The following is a 19,500-nucleotide window of genomic DNA, read 5'->3' as shown; positions in this document are numbered from 1 at the left end:
TTTTTAATAAACTGTCTGTACACTTACAAAGTTCTCAATGCTTCGGTTTACATGTAGGGACCCTCATTATGCTACCGTGGAAGTGTGGTGCTCTTTTGATATTTCTTTTTACTTTGCCCTCTGCCCCGACGACTAGCGTTACAATAGCGGTTTAATAACTGGTCACATTTGATTAGCATGAAAACATATCCCAGAGAACGGTCGACTCTGTAATCATATGTTATTAACCCCTAGCATCCCCGGATTATCCACAAGGGCACTTGGGCCAGTGCCCAGGGGCACCAACCATTCACAACCTGTGGGGGGGGGCACCACATGACACAAGCTTTAAAGCAGCCATATTATGCTCATTTTCAGGTTCACAATTGTATTTTAAGGTTGTACCAGAATAGGTTTACATGGTTTAATTTTCAAAAAACACCATATTTTTGTTGTACTGCACCGCTCTCTCTCACTGCTGCAGATCCTCTTTTCAGCTGGTCTCTGTTTTAGCTACAGAGTGAGACCTCTTTTCTTCTTCTGTACCATCTTTGATTGCACTCGCACATGCCCAGTAGCTCAGATGTAGATCATGTCAGCTAGCTAGCTCCATAGACAGTAAAAGAAAGGCTGTTTCTACAACTTTGGTCAGTTACAAGGCAGGATTAGCTGGGAGACTTCTAAATGAGGGCGCACATGGAAGTAGTTCTTTTGTAGATTATGGTGAACTTGTGTGTGTTGTAGCAGTGCTTTGCTATTGAGAACGAGGTAGCATGCTAGCGTTAGCATGCTAATGCTACAAGCTAATGGTTGCGGTTAGCCTGCTCCTTTCGGCTTTTGACGTCACAAGCCGTGCCGATTTTGACCAGCTAACCCAGAGACTGAAGGCAGGACACATTCAGAAACCGTATCTCACTCTAAACACCATGGATGGATTTTATCAAAGTTTGTATGTGTGTGGAAGCACCAGAGACACAAAATAACTCCCCAAATCCCAGAAAAAGTGATTTTTTTCATAATATGGGCAGTTTAACAATATGTTCCGTAAATTGTTATATTATTCACTTGGAATTGTTGAACGACTATACATTACTCGTTAATAAACACTAATTTCACAATAATAATAATACATTATAAATAAATAAATATTACATGACCACTATCACTCCCCTCCCCAGTCTGTCAGAGTTGAGTTGGTCCACAAGTACGCCCAAATGTATCATTTGGGGGATTGGGGGGGTTTAACAATAATCAAAAGTGGCCAGTTTAACCCCCCAAAATGTTCATCATAATGATGAATGTAAATGGCTTTGAGGTATAGTGCCCAGGGGCACCACATTGTCTTAATACGGGCCTGACCCCTAGGTTAATTTTGTGCCGGAACTGTCCTTTAAAGTATCTTCAAAGTATCTTTAAAGTATCTTCATATCCCTAAAATCAGTCCAACCTAAGCTAAAAGTAAGTTTGGTAAGTCAATAAAACATATCATTAATAAAAGTATTGAAATTGTGTCATAAATATATAAATAAAAATACAAGAAATTGTGTGTGTGAAAATAAAAGTAAACACAAAAACTTTGATCCAGAAGATTTCTAAATGTAGAAACGTGAAGTGAATATTTCTCAACGCTCCAGAAGTTATTTGAACTCTGCACATTTTTTTAGTTTAGAGTGTAAAAAGGCGTTTTGATAGTTTCATCTGCAAAAGAAATGGAGTCACGCGGTTTTGCACCGGGACGTCACGTTGCGTGATGGCGTCATCGAGAGCGTACGGCGCGATGATGCGAAAGACAGAAGCGTTTCTGATTAAACGCTTTCTGATGAACAAAGAACAAACGCTCTAGCTGATGTGGTTTTTATTTTAGATCGATGTAAACAGGATGATGTAAACAAAGACCTCTGGCCTCGTTCTCTAAGGACCAATTTCCTCTCTAGTTTTATGTAGGATAATGAAATGCATTGATTAAGTTTTAATAATAAGTATAAAAAGGCAAACAATCATATAACAGGGTACCCTCAGGGTTCTTCAAGTTTAAATTTAAGACTTTTAACCCTCATGTTGTCCCTTTTTTTTTTTTGAAGATTATTTTTTTGGGGCTTTTCCCTTTATTGTACAGTGACAGTGGATAGACAGGAAAGGTGAGAGAGACGGGGGATGACACGCAGCAAAGGGCCGCAGGTCGGACCCGAACCCACGCCACCGCAGGACTAAAAACACTTTTGTGAAGTGTGTTTGTACTCTAATAACCTGAAATGAATACAATGGTTGTCCCGTTCAGAGGTCTCACGCTATGAAACAAAAAATACAAAAAAAGCTTAAACATTACCCGCACATTAATTCATGAGGTTACGGCATTATATTATTTAACCCTTAGAAAGGACAAAAACATATTCAAAACCCTTTGTTGACAAAATGTGATACTTTTTCCGTGTGTGTGTGTGTGTGTGTGTGTGTGTGTGTGGCTGTCTCTCTGTGTGTGTGTGTGTCTGTCTGTGTGTGTGTGTCTGTCTCTGTGTGTGTGTGGCTGTCTCTCTGTGTGTGTGTGTGTGTGTGTGTGTGTGTGTCTGTCTCTCTCTGTGTGTGTGTCTCTGTGTGTGTGTGTGTGTGTGTGTGTGTCTGTCTGTCTCTCTGTGTGTGTGTGTGTGTGTGTCTGTCTCTGTGTGTGTGTGTGTGTGTGTGTGTGTGTGTGTGTGTCTGTCTCTCTGTGTGTGTGTCTGTGTGTGGCTGTCTCTCTGTGTGTGTGTGTGTGGCTGTCTCTGTGTGTGTGTGTGTCTGTCTCTCTCTGTGTGTGTGTCTGTCTGTGTGTGTGTGTGTGTGTGTGTGTGTGTCTGTCTCTGTGTGTGTGTGTGTGTGTGTGTGTGTGTGTGTGTGTGTCTGTCTCTCTGTGTGTGTGTGTGTGTGTGTGTGTGTGTGTCTGTCTCTGTGTGTGTGTGTGTGTGTGTGTGTGTGTGTGTGTGTGTCTGTCTGTCTCTCTGTGTGTGTGTGTGTCTCTCTCTCTGTGTGTGTGTGTGTGTGTGTGTGTCTCTCTGTGTGTGTCTGTCTGTCTGTGTGTGTGTGTGTGTGTGTGTGTGTGTGTGTGTGTCTGTGTGTGTGTGTGTCTGTCTCTGTGTGTGTGTGTGTGTGTGTGTGTGTGTGTGTGTGTGTGTGTCTGTCTCTCTGTGTGTGTGTGTGTGTGTGTGTGTGTGTGTGTCTGTCTCTCTGTGTGTGTGTCTGTGTGTGTGGCTGTCTCTCTGTGTGTGTGTCTGTCTGTGTGTGTGTGTGTGTGTCTGTCTCTGTGTGTGTGTGTGTCTCTCTCTCTGTGTGTGTGTGTGTGTGTGTGTGTGTGTGTGTGTGTGTGTGTGTGTGTGTGTGTGTGTGTGTGTGTGTGTGTGTGTGTGGGTGTGTGGGTGTGTGTGTATGTGTCGGTCTCTCTGTATGTATGTGTGTGTGTGTGTGTGTGTGTCTGTCTGTCTCTGTGTGTGTCTGTTTGTGTGTGTGTCTGTCTCTCTGTATGTGTGTGTGTGTGTGTGTGTGTGTGTGTGTGTGTGTGTGCGCGTGCGTGCGTGTGTGTTTTTCTCTGTAATAAATATACGATTCATGGAAATGTAATACTTTTAAGACCCCGTGGGTATATCATATATAAGTATAATCAGTTAACTAGAAAGAGGAAGTACAATTGCATGACTAAAGCTGGTTCATTATTAAATAATTGTTCATTCTTGCAAAACAAACAAACTTACTTCCTTGTTGTGTCTGAAACCATCTCCACAAAGGGGACCTTGTCTTTAGACTTAGTTTATTGCCTACACTGGTTTGTCATGTGGAGCAGGTTTCTACATCAATAACCGGGCAGTATTTCCACTTTATATAAAGGAACTGACCTTAATAATGTAATGTTTCAGCTTCCTGGAATCATTCATGTGTAAACGCTGGTCAAAGTCTGAGGGACTCGAAAGGTTTCCCCTGACTTAACTCTCACCTTTTTAGCTTTTTATATTAAACCTGTGTCTGCAGGAAGGCTGTTCAGTTCTTCTACTTTCAGTTGTTGACACAACGCAACGCAACGCTGTCCCATTTACCATTTATATGCTGCAAACACTAAATATGGGAAGACCGCACACACTTGGAACATTTTATAACACACATATAAACTTGACACAAGTACCTATAGGTCAGTTTAACCCTCCTGTTGTCTAGGGCTGCCACCTCTTAGTCGATTAGTTGACTAATCGGTCGTTTTGGTCTTAGTCGACTAACATTTCTTTAGTTGATGAGTCATTTTTTATGCTTATTCATGCTTAATTAATCATTTCCAAGAAACTTATGAGCACATTTCTGGTAAGCACAAGATTTAAAGTGGTGCTTTTGCAGGATTAATTGTGGAGAAACTCAGTTTTACAAATGGTTAATTAACTACATTTATATTGTGCTTTTCTAGTCTCAACCACCTCTCAAAGAGCACAGCTCTGTCGATTACATCAACTAATCGATTAATCGACAAAATCATATAAGTGTTAGTCGACTAAGAATTTCTTTAGTCGAGGACAGCCCTACTGTTGTCCTCGCGTCAAATTTGACCCATTTTCAAAAAGTCTCTATACCAAAAATTTGGGTTTTCTTTCAACAAATTATTCCAAAAAAAAATAACGTGGATGGTTCCCTACAACGTTCTTTAGTGTAAAATAAGTGATCAGTTCAATACTTTCAATTAATTTGGGTATTTTATTAGATTTTATAGCATTTGAAAAATAATTGATAGAAGGTTGTAAAAAAGTGAGAAAAATTATTCAAAAACGTGGGGAAAAAAACAAGAAAAACTTAAAAAAAAAAAAAATCATTATGAGACATTAGAGAAAGTGACAAACTTGGAAAAAAATGTCAGAAAAAGCTTCAAAAAATTGATTAAAAAAAAAGCATTCCCTCTGGCTCCTAATAAAGGCTCAGTAAAGGTCTCGTGTTCCTGAATGCCCCCTTCAAATCTACTCATACAGTGACTGAGATGAAGTGCTTGCTGGTGTTGGCTGATGTTCTGCCAAAAGAGGAAAATGTGTGCGGTTGTTCATTAAGCTGCAAACAAACACGTTCTTACCATGGAAGGAACAAACGGTGCCAGGATTCCTCCGACTCTGCACGACATGGAACAAACTCCCAGTCCCGCGTTCCTGAAAACACAGAAGAAAGCTTTTATTTAATTTATTTTTTTTAGGGCTGTCAATCGATTAAAAAAATTAATCTAATTAATTACATAGTCTGTGATTAATTAATCGAAATTAATCGCATACATAATTAACGGTGCCTGAACCGATACATTTTAAGAAAGTAAAAAAAGAAAAGAAAAAAAAGGGTACTAAACAACAGTCGGTGACATTAAAGAATGGCTTGTTTATTGCTAAGGCCATATGGTCAAAATGAAATGATTTAATAATAATGTATAACAATAACATTAACTTATTTCACTAGTAAATTGCGGTTGAACGACAAAAACAACCACCAGATGGGAAAAGGACATTTACAATAACTTCAAATGCACCACGAGGCTGTAGTTTACCAGTTTCATTGAACGCACCATCTGTGTTGTTTTTCCGACGGCAGCTGCAGATTGTTACATCCCGCTGTTGAATCCTCTACACACAGTTTAGCGTTAGCTGTCAGCGTGTTTAATCCAGCTACTAGCTAGCAGTAGGTTAACGTTAGCTGCTGTCGAGTGTAGTGTTAACTAGCTAGCGGTAGGCTAACGTTAGCTGCTGTTGAGTATAGTGTTAACTAGCTAGCGGTAGGCTAACGTTAGCTGCTGTTGAGTATAGTGTTAACTAGCTAGCGGTAGGCTAATGTTAGCTGCTGTCGAGTATAGTGTTAACTAGCTAGTGGTAGGCTAACGTTAGCTGCTGTCGAGTATAGTGTTAACTAGCTAGCGGTAGACTAACGTTAGCTGCTGTTGAGTATAGTGTTAACTAGCTAGCAGTAGGTTAACGTTAGCTGCTGTCGAGTGTAGTGTTAACTAGCTAGCGGTAGGCTAACGTTAGCTGCTGTTGAGTATAGTGTTAACTAGCTAGCGGTAGGCTAACGTTAGCTGCTGTTGAGTATAGTGTTAACTAGCTAGCGGTAGGCTAACGTTAGCTGCTGTCGAGTATAGTGTTAACTAGCTAGTGGTAGGCTGTGTTTTTCTGGGTCGAAATTTCATCATTTTGTTGTTCTTTTTCTACACTGACGTTTTTGTCACTTTCTTTCAAATTTCCAAATTTTTAAAACACGTTTTTTTTTTGTTGCATTTTACGATTCTTTTGGTCACTTTTTTCAGCGTTTAAAAAAAATTAATGTTTTTGTCCATTTTTTTTCTGCGTTTTTGTTGCTTTTTCCAACATTTCTTTTCAACGTTCTTTTGTCGTAGTTCGGATATAGAAAGTTTTTGTAAACGGGTCAAATTTGATCCGACGACAACAGGACGGTTAATCCCGCTACTGCCCGCTCCCGGTGGATTTCGGACCATTACCACCCGTTCCCGCAGCTTGTGTGTTGCGTCCCACCGGCAATTAAGTTCTAGTGCATAATTACATTCAAGTGCAATAATACGTTATTCTAGTGCAATATAAGGACATAGTATTCATTTATTTATTTCACTTATTTTAGAATGACTCCCTGGAGTCCTTATGTTTCTTCCTCACCCAGAATATCGCCTTGGATTAGGGTGGCACCAAGACCTGGGTCTTGGGTGCAGCTGTCGCTGTGGACCTACTACACCCTGCTACACTCTGCGATTCCCTGCAGTGTCCGGCTGCATCCTGCTACGTCCTGCCGCGTCTACCCATGCTCTGCTGTGCCACACTACACCCCATAACGCCCTGCTGTGCCCTACTATGACATGAACTACTACGACTACCATTTGTAGTCACTGTTCCACTATCTTTATTATGACTATTATTGCCACCATTCATCACACCCCCAACCGGCGCCGTCAGACACCGCCTACCAAGAGTCTGGGTCTGCCGAGGTTTCTTCCTAAAAGGGAGTTTTTCCTCGCCACTGCTCTTGAGGGAATTACTGTAATTGTTGGGGCTTTGTAAATTATAGAGTGTGGTCTAGACCTACTCTATCTGTAAAGTGTCTCGAGATAACTCTTGTTATGATTTGATACTATAAATAAATTGAATTGGCCCCGGGAAAGAAGTAAGAGAGAGGGAGGGAGTACAGGAGTGTTAAAGCGTTTGGCTGGTGTGTCTTTTTTTTTTAAAGATAATTTTTTGGGGGCTTTTCCCTTTATTTGATAGTGACCGTGGATAGACAGGAAAGGTGGGAGAGAGAGGGGGGATGACACGCAGCAAAGGGCCACAGGTCGGACTCGAACCCCGGGCCGCTGCAAAGAACTCAGCCGACATGGGTTGCACGCTCTTACTGGGTGAGTTAGAGGTCGCCCCGGCTGGTGTTTAACTGGATGCACCGTGTTCGTTGCTGATTTTCTTAGGAAACCTAGCTACGCGAACCTAACAGTCAGTTACAGCACTGATCAGGAGCAGCGCTCCCAAATCCCAGCAGCAGCCCCCCTTAAAACCGCCCGCTCCCGCGAGATTTGTGTCGGGTCCCGCGGGATCCCGATCCCAATGCAGTCCTCCAGTGTGATGTGTGTGTGAATAGACCAACATGCAGACTGTGTGTTGTTAGTTTCACCTGACAACTGTTGGGTAGAGTTCAGAGGTGTAGACGTAGGCGATGTTGAACGCTGCACTGACCATCAGTTTGCCCACTAGTGCAAACGACGTCACGCTCAGCACGGTGCCTGCAAACACAAAAGGAAAGATTGAATGCGTTTCGGAGAACTCACAAGGGACTTCATGACCATAATGGTCACACTAGTCTATATCCACGATGTTCCACTTCCGGGATTGCTCCGGTGCCGCTGGATGTCCGTCACCTTCCTCTTGCTCCGGTGGATTTGTGAGGACTATGGTTAACTGCTCCTCAGATCTCTGCAGGGTAAATCCAGACAGCTAGCTAGACTATCTGTCCAATCTGAGTTTTCTGTTGCACGACTAAAACTACTTTTGAACGTACACACGTTCCACCAAAACAAGTTCCTTCCAGAGACTATTTAACAGAGGCACCGTGGCTCCGTCCGGCACTTAGCACCGCCTAAGATGATTGTGATTGGTTTAAAGAAAAGGAACCGGAGCACGTTTTTCTCCCATCCCAGAATGCTATGTGGACTAGCCAGACCTTCCTCTGCAGCGCTGTGGAGGAAGGTCGCACGGACGGGCAGCGAGGCTTCGGATGTTATCAATGACGTCATTTGTCTAAAACGATACGAGCCTCGATACGCGCTTCACGGAAAACTTCCGGGATTTCTCGACACGCGCTTCGAAGCCTAGTGTATTCCTCTGTACACGTGGACGGACGTCCCTGTCTCACCTGAGTTTTCGGGGATGAACATGGTGCAGAGGCAGGCGGAGCCAGCCAGACACAGGAAACTGGCCATGCTTTTCCTCCTGCCAGCCCTGAAACAAAAGACACACACAGCAACTCCAATCAGTGGAGGCTTTAACCACGACACCTCACAACGCTGTCTGCCTCGGGCTTTTACAACAGAATAGAATAGATTACGTTTTATTGTCATTGGACAGCAGCTGTCCAACAAAATTTTTCTGCAATTCACCTTCAGTGAGTGGTACACAAATAAAATGACAGTACCCTTATAAAGGTATATATATATGCGAACACAAATCTATAATATATACCTTATAAGGTATATATTATATATTTGTGTTTGCAGAAAGACTGCTATTGCACCATTATTTGTTAGTGTTCAGTTCCTTTATGACACATGGGTAAAAAGTGTTCATAAGTCTGGATGTGCGGGCCTGCATGGACCTGTATCGCTTCCCAGAGTGCAGCAGGGTGAAAAGGTGATTGACTGGGTGGAAACCCCAAAACTTTTCTTTAAGCCAAACAAAAAAAAAACTAAGCTGACAAACTGAACACAGCTGATGAAAAGTACAAATTAGCCGATAAAGAAGGAGTACTGCAGAAAGTTAAGACCTTAAATAACTGGATTTAAGAGATTTTGATAAAAGTTGTGTCTCACCAGTCTTTGTTGATGAAGTACATGCAGAGCGGGTAGGCGGGCAGCTCCACCAGGCCGTACATTGCTACGTTAAGATAACGGCTACCGGACGTCTCACTGGCCCCCAGAGTCAGACCGTAGTACACCAGACTGCATGCATACCTGCAACACACAGCCCTTTGGTTTTATTGGTAATATCTTATTTGTTTTTTTTGTACAACTTAGATGTGCAGCATGCTCAGCCGCTCCTTGACATTTCTCTTGTTTTATCTGTTTCTAGAAGCACATCCTGCCCCGTCCTTTCCCCGCTGACCGCTAAACTTTGCCGCGGAAAGGATCCCTACAGAGATAGGCCTTTAAAACCTTTCTGTTTAACCAGAAACAGCTCGGAAGTCGCTAGCACTAAACCCACCAGACTCCGTTTAAAAAAAGCAACACTTTTAGTGTGTATAGAGCAAACATATTTTCACATGTAAATCAGTAAACTATGTGTTTACTTCAACCAAAACTTTGTGATGGTTGGAAAAGTGGAAAGACGACCCAAAACGGCTTTTCATAGTTTTATTTTGTTTCTGTCGACTTTGAATGAAGTGTATTTTCCGATGCTAAAATGACTGATTATTTACATGGAGTCTGGTGGGTTTAGTGAAAGCAATTTCGCAGATGTTTTTATGTTTAAAAAAAGGATCTTACTCTTTAACAGAAAGGTCGACCTCCTTAGAAATCCTTTTCCATAATGTTGTCAGACACTTAGAATATTAATCTGAGCCTGTCAGCGGCAAAAACAGCACTTTTGTGAAGGTAAATAAAAGCTGCACAATTGCCCTATTAACTTACATTGTAGCTTGTTTTGCCGCTGCCGACTGCAGCGATCCTTCTTAATACTGGACCAATGTCAAAGATTGTTGTTCCCATCAGTCACTTAGACACAAAAACATAAGAAAATATGGTCCAGGTTGAAAATAAACGGTAGTTACCCTTTAAGTTCAAACGTCGAATTTTCCTTTACGGTTGTATGAGCAATTTGTTTTACTTTTAAAAGGCATACATCTTTTGTGTTGGCTGACATTCGAGTGTGTTGTTGACTATAATATTTTGCCAGAATATTTCCTGGCTGGCCCCCCCTGAGAATAAAACAAAAACAGACATAATAGTTGCACCTAAAAGCCGTCAGAATATATCGTGGCACACTCACCAGACATACATGAGCACCATGGTCCTCAGACGGAGGACCGGATGGATCACCAGCTGCAGGACGCCCGCTCGGTTGTTACGGCTCCCGCCTTTAGCAGAACCCACGCGTTGCAACATCAGGTTGTTGGCAGCTCTACCGTTCCTCAGCGCCATGTAGCGCAGAACCTATGAACGTAGGACACAAACAATATCAGGGTTTTTCCTGCATAGACGAATTTTTGGCACCCCCCAAAAAGGTTTTAGTAATGGCTTGTAACCGACTTTTCGTAGTCACTAGGGATGTAACGATGCATCGTGGGTCGGTTAAACATGGATGTAAATGTGTAAAAATGACATTAAACTGAGATAAAAACTGAATTTCAATGCCGTTTTTAAACGTCCTACGGCGTAATCTACTTTAGATTTTACTTGTTTGACTTCAGACGGCACTACGTCTTCTTAGTTTATCTATTTCAAGAATTTCATTTTCTATTTATTTAGTTATTTTGTTGTGGGATTTGTTTTAAAATCCAGTAGATTTTTAATGAACTTTTGTTATTTAATTAACACAATTACAGTGTCACTTTTAATAAGAGGACAAATCTGTTGTTTTGCACAGTTTACAGAAATAAAGGAATATTTTTCAGGCATTTGTCTGCAAAAAAATCCTGAACTCAAAATCCTGAATTGTATTAAATCGTGAGTTGAGTGTATCGTTACATCCCTATCCAGGAATTAATTTGTGTCCCCCACTTTTACAGCGCACAGAGGAGCTCCAGCCCCTCCCCCTCGTGAAGTTGCGTGCTGCCGTGTGCACTTGTTCAGAGAGGCTATCGTTACGTTAGCTAGTTGCTGGTGTTCTTGTTCAGAGAGGCTATCGTTACGTTAGCATGTTGCTGGTGTTCTTGTTCAGAGAGGCTATCGTTACGTTAGCTAGTTGCTGGTGTTCTTGTTCAGAGAGGCTATCGTTACGTTAGCTAGTTGCTGGTGTTCTTGTTCAGAGAGGCTATCGTTACGTTAGCATGTTGCTGGTGTTCTTGCCGTGGGATTAACTGTACTAATAAAACCGTTGAAACACCGCGGCCACGCTGCTGTGAAAGCTCCCCGAACGTCATTTATCAGAGTCTGGTTGTTACCCCTCTCAGTGGCAGCTCCTCCACTCATATCTTTATAACGGAGCTAACCGCTAACCGGAGCTAACCGGAGCTAACCGCTAATCAGAGCTAATCGTTGCCAACCGAGCCTTCAGTTCTGCGTGTCTGTATCCATTAACTGCACGTATGGACTCGAACCAGAATAAAACCCTTCATTTTATTAAAATGGCTGTAAAAGTTTTAAACTACAACTCAGAGTTGTTTGAATGACAGAAATCAGCTCAAGGTACGGCGTAGCGTTAGCGTGCTAAGTTGATGCTTTCTCTGCGGAGTGCAGACTGATTTGCTCTCGCGAGTCATGTGACCAAATCGCAGCCTTTGCGATTAGGAAATCGCGTTTTAACATATCGCGATATTATCGCAAATGCAATTAATCGTTCAGCCCTAAACCGTACCACCCCTACTATCTATCCATCTAGCCATCCATAACGTTGCATAGATAAAAAAGACAAATACTATATTACTATACTATAATAAAAAAAAACATACAAACACAATACAAAATGTAATACCGAACAACTGACATAAAGACACCAAAGTCAAGTAGAGAAGAAGGAAGAAGGTATAAATTCTCATTTGTGCCGCTTTCAATCAAACTACTAAATAATATTTCTGGTACTTACCATTATGGTTGTAGGATGTGCAATATCTGAGAGGGTACTGGTGCAATAGTTTTAATGTGATATGGTACTGCTCAATTGTGCATTTGGGCATTGTGCAATACATATGTTATTGACCACAGCATGATTTTATGGGAAATGTGCAATCTAGGCAAAATTAAGTGCAATATGAGGGGGAGGATGTGTTGTGGGTTCTCTTCTGCTGTGAGTGTGAGGAAAGGTTGGGGTCTTGTGTGAGGTGTATCAGATGTTCATTGAACGCATGGGATGAGATAATGTATGCTAATGTTTCATGCATGTTTACTGTGTGTTTGTGTGCAATTCTGTTCTCTCGACTGCCCAAGACAAACTTCTCTGATTGGAGACAATAAAGGCTTCTCTTATCTTATCTTATCGAAGTTAGGAGAGGGAATGAAATCAACAATAGGTTAAAAAGCAGTATAAGGAATTAAAGGATAAGTCAAGCGGTAAAAAGCAGATAAAAGCAATAAATTATTTAGTTAAATAAAGATTATAAACGTTCAATCGTAGAACAGGCCTTAACGTGGGATGGGAGGCTGTTCCAAAGCCAAACTAGACAAACTAGACAAACCCAGACATCGCATTAGTATTAAAGTGCTCATATTATGCTTATTGGCTTTTTCCCTTTCCTTTATTGTGTTATATATCTTTTTTGTGCATGCTATAGGTTTACAAAGTCCCCCCCAAAGGGACTTACCATCTCCAACAGAAAACACTGTTCACAAACTGCTCCAAACAGCTCTATTGTAGTCCAGCCTTTACTTCAGAGACAAACGTGGTCACTTTGGAACACACGTTATAATGCTCACCTAGCTGCTAGCATGGCACGCCCTCATACTCTGCTTCTGACTGGCTAGTAGTCCTTACCTAGGTACTGTCAGGGCACGCCCTCATTCTCTGCTTCTGACTGGCTAGTAGTCCTTACCTAGGTACTGTCAGGGCACGCCCTCATACTCTGCTTCTGACTGGCTAGTAGTCCTTACCTAGCTACTGAGCATGTGCGACTCCCAACAAAGATGGAACAGAAGTGAGAGGTCTCACTCTGAGAGCTCAACACACAGGGTGAAAAGAGGAGCTGCAGCAATGTGCAGTACAACAAAAAATATGGTGTTTTTTGAAAATTAAACCAAGTAAACCTATCCTGGCATAACCTCTAAATACAATTATGCACCTGAAAATGAGCATAACATGAGCACTTTAATATACTTTCAAAGAAACAGTTCTTCTGTGCAGGTGTGTTGGGAAATATCAGACTTTTTAAGTGTATTAACATATTTTACCTCTTCGGCTCGCTCCGTCTGACCCTGAGAATACAGCCAGCGAGGAGACTCTGGAAGACTTCTGGATGAAAAGAAAGACGAGACGAGAGATTATTGGATGTGCACAGATATGTTTTCCTGGATATTGAGTTTAAACGTCACAGTTAACGGGTCACTAACTTTTTGACGTTTGTACGACATTTTTTTGTCGCTTTTTCCCCCCCCCGATGTTTTTGTTGATGAAGTTATTTTCTAAGTTTTCAGACGTTTACTACCTGAGCAGCTTTGTATGAGAGAATTTGATATAACAGGCCTAACAGAAACTGTTGTGTATTTTAACTGTAGCTACACACATCGTCTAACTTAAAGGAACACGCCGACTTATTGGGACTTTAGCTTATTCACCATATCCCCCAGAGTTAGATAAGTCCATACATACCCTTCTCATCTCCATGCGTGCTGTAACGCTGTCTGACAGCTCCACCGGTAGCTTAGCCTAGCACAGAACATGCAGGTGAATGGTTCCACTAATCCTACTGCTCCGAATTGTGACAAAAGTGACAAAATAACGCCAACATGTTCCTATTTACATGTTGTGATTTGTAGAGTCACAGCGTGTACAAAAAAACAACGTAACATGAGACACAGCCTGGCTGTGAATTTCCGGAGAAAAAAGACCCACGTGACGCGTTCGTCCAATCAGCTGCCGGTTTTCATTTTCTGGGAAACAATCAGACTGTTAATGGAAACAATACAGAGCAGCGCCGCCTGCTGCTATGGAGACGTATTACGTTTCGCGCACGTGCAGAGCGTACGCTCAAGTCAGCGTCGCCTCAGTGTGTTTTGAGGCATTTTTTTGGACCTCGTGGAGCCGACTGATCAGTCCGACCTTTTTCTGCCGACGGTCAGCCGTCTGATTGGTGTGTAAAGGCTCTTAGGAGTTTAACCCTGAGGTGAAATGCTTTTATTTGTTTGGTTTTATGTGGCAGCAGGCGTTGACTCGTGTCTCTGAAGGTTTGTAACTCACACAGACATCAGGAAGAACAGGACACCGGACGAGTTAGCCACGGTTGCCAGGTTCCTCCACGGCCGGATGAAGTATCCCAGAGCTCCAAACAGGGCGATGCCGATCGCAAAACTCATGCTGGTCAACGTCCCTGAAGAAGGAAATAAATTAATAGAAATCCAACAGTGAAGGAAACAGTTTTAAAGTCTTGGTAGTGAAGTTACATCACGTGAACATCGTCAACAACATACAAGACAGCTATGAGGATAGTAGGGAGGAGAGGGTACAAGCCCACACAGTCTGTAAGAGCAAGCAGTCAGGAAATATTAGGCGTGAGCGTGGCATATCTGTTGCGTGTCAGCTGCGTGGCATTTTCTGTGCCTTTGCACACCAGAAACGTGTCTGACACGGCGCTGCTGCTGCTAGCCTTGTCTGTACACATGTATGTTGTGGAAATTTACTGCACTCAAGCAGTAGTATACATCATGTTAGACATAAATATATACTGATCTGATTACAGCAAAGACAACGTCGGCAGTATTGACGGCAAAATAGGCTACAGAATATTTCGTTCTGTATTGACAGGTGCAATATTAGAAAATCGATAATTATTTATTATTATATTTTTAAAGGTTCCATGGCATGGAAATTTGACTTTATGAGGTTTTTTTAACATTAATATGAGTTCCCCCAGCCTGCCTATGGTCCCCCAGTGGCTAGAAATGGTGATAGATGTAAACCGAGCCCTGGGTATCCTGCTCTGCTTTTGAGAAAATGAAAGCTCAGATGGACCAATCAGGAATCTTCTCTTTATGACGTCATAAGGAGCAAGGTTACCTCCCCTTTCTCTGCTTTACCCGCCCAGAGAATTTGGCCCACCCATGAGAAAGAGAGAGACATCATGGCTTTCAAATGAGCAAAGTGGCAGTTGGTCAAGGCCATACAGTATTAGGGGACCACTAAGGTCTATATAAAAGAGACTTCAGATACAGTATTAGGGGACCACTAAGGTCTATATAAAAGAGACTTCAGATACAGTATTAGGGGACCACTAAGGTCTATATAAAGAGACTTCAGATACAGTATTAGGGGACCACTAAGGTCTATATAAAAGAGACTTCAGATACAGTATTAGGGGACCACTAAGGTCTATATAAAAGAGACTTCAGATACAGTATTAGAGGACCACTAAGGTCTATATAAAGAGACTTCAGATACAGTATTAGGGGACCACTAAGGTCTATATAAAGAGACTTCAGATACAGTATTAGGGGACCACTAAGGTCTATATAAAAGAGACTTCAGATACAGTATTAGGGGACCACTAAGGTCTATATAAAGAGACTTCAGATACAGTATTAGGGGACCACTAAGGTCTATATAAAAGAGACTTCAGATACAGTATTAGGGGACCACTAAGGTCTATATAAAAGAGACTTCAGATACAGTATTAGGGGACCACTAAGGTCTATATAAAAGCATCCAAAGAGCACCATGTCATGGGACCTTTAAATTACATTTATATCTGCATTTATGTCAAAACCTAGAGACTTTCAAACATCAACGTGCCTTTTATTAAATGTATTCTTGTCAAAATGACATATAAAACATCTTTTGGTATTCTATGTTGCCTGGAAACGCTTAGGCGTCGGTTCTATTTCTAGCAGGCACGCAGGCCGTGTGCAAGCTCTAACCTGTTAACATGGGAGCCAAAATAAAAACACACGCCACGCCTGACACGCTCAAGCCACGCAGGCAGTGTGCAGGAGCCCTTACTGCAGCCTCTCAACACCCTCTCTTTCCTCAATATGAACTCCTGCCATCAGGGAGAAGACATCCGCCTGCCGAGATGTAAAACAAACAGACTTAAGTTATGGTTTATCCCAACGTCTATCAAGCTGCTGAACTCAAGAAGGAAATCTTAGCACAACAGAGCAAAGTGCAATAAATACCCCAGCACATTTTGCACTTTGCACTTTAGTTATTACAGTCACTTATTAAGATGTCGTACTGTCTGTAAAGTAGGGCTGTCAAACGATACATTTTTTTAATCGCGATTAATCGCTGAATTTCTATAGTTAATCACGATTAATTGCATATTTTATCACATGATTAAAATTGTATTATTTTGCATTTCAGAACTGTTTTTAAGTCCATATTAACAATGGAAATACATTCTTACCAGTGTATCTTGATTGGGAATCATATGAATGCAAAGAAAGTTACTTTATGAACTTTACTTTAAGATTTGTATTTGTTATTATTTATTTACTATAAACAAAAGAAAAATGTGTGAATCTGTCATTACTGCACAATTCCTCCAAGTACCTAACTAAAAAACTAAAAATCCCTCTCCTTACCAGAGTCAGTATAGTGTTTAGTAACTCCTAAATAATGTTGATTCCTCACTGACGTCCAGTGATCACGGTTAATGAGACAGCGTTTGCACTCTGCAGCTGTTCCAGTGGCTGCTTTCTCCGTGTTGTAAAGGCTGTGTATCCGTGAAAACTACTGTCCCCTCGACGACAATGAGACCGGTCAGAACATGCCAACCGTAGTACGTCTTTAAGACCCGAGTCCTCTACGATGCTGACAGGTCTGCAGTTAGTTGCCACCAATTTCGCAAGAGTGGTAGTAATTCTTTTGGATTTGGTTTCATCCACAGGTCGGCAAGTAGCACTCTCCAAAATACTGCTTTGCCTGAGTGGGTAGCATGCTAGCAGGTAGCATCAACCTGAGTCACGTTAATTAGCTCGTAGGTGGTAGCTGAAGCTCGACGTGCTTCGGTGATTTTTTAATTCAGCTTTACACAACGTGCATATGGCTTTCGACTTGTCTACGAGCCGTCCGGGAGTTTTGGAAAATAAAAAGCTCCATTCAGGATTTCATTGCTGCTGTGTTTCTCCATCATGCTGCAGCCTGCAGCAGCAGTAAGATAAGTAACGGTGCGGCCAAGGGTCAAAATAGTTGCCTGTTAGGCACGATGCAAAGCTGAGTGAAGTGTAAAATAAATTAATAAATGCCGGCATGCGATTAAAAAAAATGAACGCGTTATACTCGGCCCTTAATCGCATCGCGATTAACGCGTTAATGCTGACAAGCCGTACTGTAAAGTCATATGTGTTCTTCCTTTTATGTCCTAAAACACCGATGATCTTAAGATCATGTTTTTATGTCGATTTTGAATGTTTTTTTTCTGTTAAATGTTTGTGTTGTGAAGCAACAGATTGTAGCACTATGCTCGGGGACAATAAAGTAGGGCTTTGACTTTTGCCCAAAAATCATATTCGAAGTTCGTTTGTTTATGAATATTAATATTCGAATATATTTGAATATTTATTAATAATATTTTGACCATAAAATGCCTTCAGTAAGGCTTATATTGGTATCAAACTTCGTATATGTTCTGTCCACCAGGGGGCAGTGTATCAGTCAGTAGGCGTGCAATGATGTTGTCAGAAGAAGAACACACTGCCAATACTGTTTTTTTTTTTTTATTTTAAATTAAAAGTCAGACCCTGGATTAAACACAAACAATATGCTTTCAACAGGAAGGTCGGATATTTCACCGTAGCCTACGTAAGTGGTCTGATGTTCATACTTTTGCGCTGGTGTGTGCGTCGAGCCGCGTGTGTATGGGTGTGTGTGTGTGTGTGTGTGGAGTGTGGAGTGTGTGTGTGTGTGTGTGTGTTAGAGTGAGAGAGTGACGGTGATTACCGGTAGCTTCAGAGCGAGTAGCGACTCTATAGTCTTAGTGAGAGAAACAAAGTGTCTCCCCTGTTCTTTCTGACCACGCTGAGACATCCGGAGCAGGAGAAGTTAACCCTCTCCTTGATTTTACGTTGTTTATGGAGAAGGAGAACCAGGAAATGAGTCGGGGGGGAAATGCGCTACCAAGCTGCGGCCGAGCGACGTGTAGTTACATTTTGAAATGCGTGAAAAAGCCTCGGAATCTGAATTGAAAACAAGGTTTACAAGCAAACACATTTACAAAAAAATAATGCCCATAACAGGTTCGAAATTCGAATATTAAGGGCTGCCTAATATTCGTTCGAATATCAATATTTCTTTTAATATTCGAAAGCCCTACAATAAAGTGTCTTCTATTCTATAAACAAACAGGAAGCAGCAAAACATCTAGAGCCAGTGTTGTTTATGGTCGCAGATTTTCAATGCTGAAGCAAATCATCCAACAGAGTTTTACAGACGGGGAAAACACGGACCTCTGGATACTGGCGTTCATCTGCATGAACGGCACAACAGAACATCTGCAGACTGTCCCTTAAATTACCAGCTGACGCTAGCGGTAGATAGCTAGCTTGGTTACATTTTTAAAAAAGAAACCAGTTGTAGTCTTGCAAATTGTGACCATGCGAGGTCCCGTCTCGTGACATTATCCCTCGTGTTGTCTTCCAGTCCACCACGCAACTTTTTTTTTTTTTTTTCAACCTTTTGTTGTTCTTTTGACACTTTTCCCGGTGTTTTTGTAGAATTTTTTTCCAGGTTTTTTTTGTCACTATTTGACATTTTTTGTAGATTTTTTTTGTCAATTTTTCCGCGATTTTTTGTCACTATTTGACGTTTTTTTTTTTCAGCGATTTTTTTGATGTTTTTGTCGATTTCTTCCCGGTTTCTTTGTCACTATTTCCGACGTTTTTGTGCAGCGATTTTTTTTTTCCCTCTCGATTTTTCCCCCCCGTGTTTTTGAAGATTTTTCCAACATTTCTGTCATTTTTTTTTCAAAGTTCTTTTGTCATTTTTTTTTTCAAATGCTATCAAATTAAATAACACCCAAATTTAATAAAAGTAGTGAACTGATCATTTATTTTACCTGTGAAGAGTAATGGTTGTATGATCCATCCACGTTAGTCTCTTTGACAATTTGGTGGAAAGAAACCCAAATTTCTGATATAGAAACTTTTTAAAAATGGGTCAAATTTGACCCGAGGACGACAGGAGGGTTAAGACAGATTGTCTTTAGACGTGAGATGGTGTCAGACTGTGTATGGTAGGCAAAGATAGGCAGCAGGTAAAAACCAAGACATCGCATAGAGTGATGTATGACGGGATTATTTTGGTGTTTCCGTACCGGTCATGGCCCAGTAGGACTTGCCCACGTACTCCTGAGTGAGAACGAAGCAGACGAGGCCGATGCCGCCGTTCATCAGGCCGACCAGGAGACGAGACACGGCGAAGACCTCATAGCTGGGCGCCACCGCGGTCAAATAACCGAAAATCACCTCAAAAAACAGACCTA

At 41.6% G+C, this 19,500-nt stretch overlaps 2 protein-coding genes across 2 annotated transcripts in view; both read right to left on the bottom strand.

Annotated features, from left to right (window-relative positions):
• Positions 1-19,500, bottom strand: part of LOC116056413 (T-lymphocyte surface antigen Ly-9-like) — a 57,028-nt gene that overhangs the window by 28,595 nt on the left and 8,933 nt on the right. Inside the window, exon 2 of the mRNA XM_035992027.1 lies at positions 18,463-18,468. The gene's annotated coding sequence lies outside the window, so the exon portion shown is untranslated. The remainder of the gene's footprint in view (positions 1-18,462; positions 18,469-19,500) is intronic.
• The window catches only part of slc22a15 (solute carrier family 22 member 15), a 29,508-nt gene that overhangs the window by 6,138 nt on the left and 3,870 nt on the right, over positions 1-19,500 (bottom strand). Inside the window, exons 4-11 of the mRNA XM_031308576.2 lie at positions 19,333-19,497; positions 14,265-14,394; positions 13,259-13,319; positions 10,206-10,369; positions 9,032-9,172; positions 8,359-8,444; positions 7,621-7,729; positions 5,048-5,120 (exon numbers count right to left, since the gene is read on the bottom strand). Coding sequence (XP_031164436.1) covers positions 5,048-5,120; positions 7,621-7,729; positions 8,359-8,444; positions 9,032-9,172; positions 10,206-10,369; positions 13,259-13,319; positions 14,265-14,394; positions 19,333-19,497 — 929 coding nt within the window. The remainder of the gene's footprint in view (positions 1-5,047; positions 5,121-7,620; positions 7,730-8,358; positions 8,445-9,031; positions 9,173-10,205; positions 10,370-13,258; positions 13,320-14,264; positions 14,395-19,332; positions 19,498-19,500) is intronic.

Source organism: Sander lucioperca, chromosome 15 (assembly GCF_008315115.2).
Source record: "Sander lucioperca isolate FBNREF2018 chromosome 15, SLUC_FBN_1.2, whole genome shotgun sequence".
Taxonomy (NCBI): Eukaryota; Metazoa; Chordata; class Actinopteri; order Perciformes; family Percidae; genus Sander; species Sander lucioperca.
This window is presented reverse-complemented; position numbering and strand designations above follow the sequence as displayed.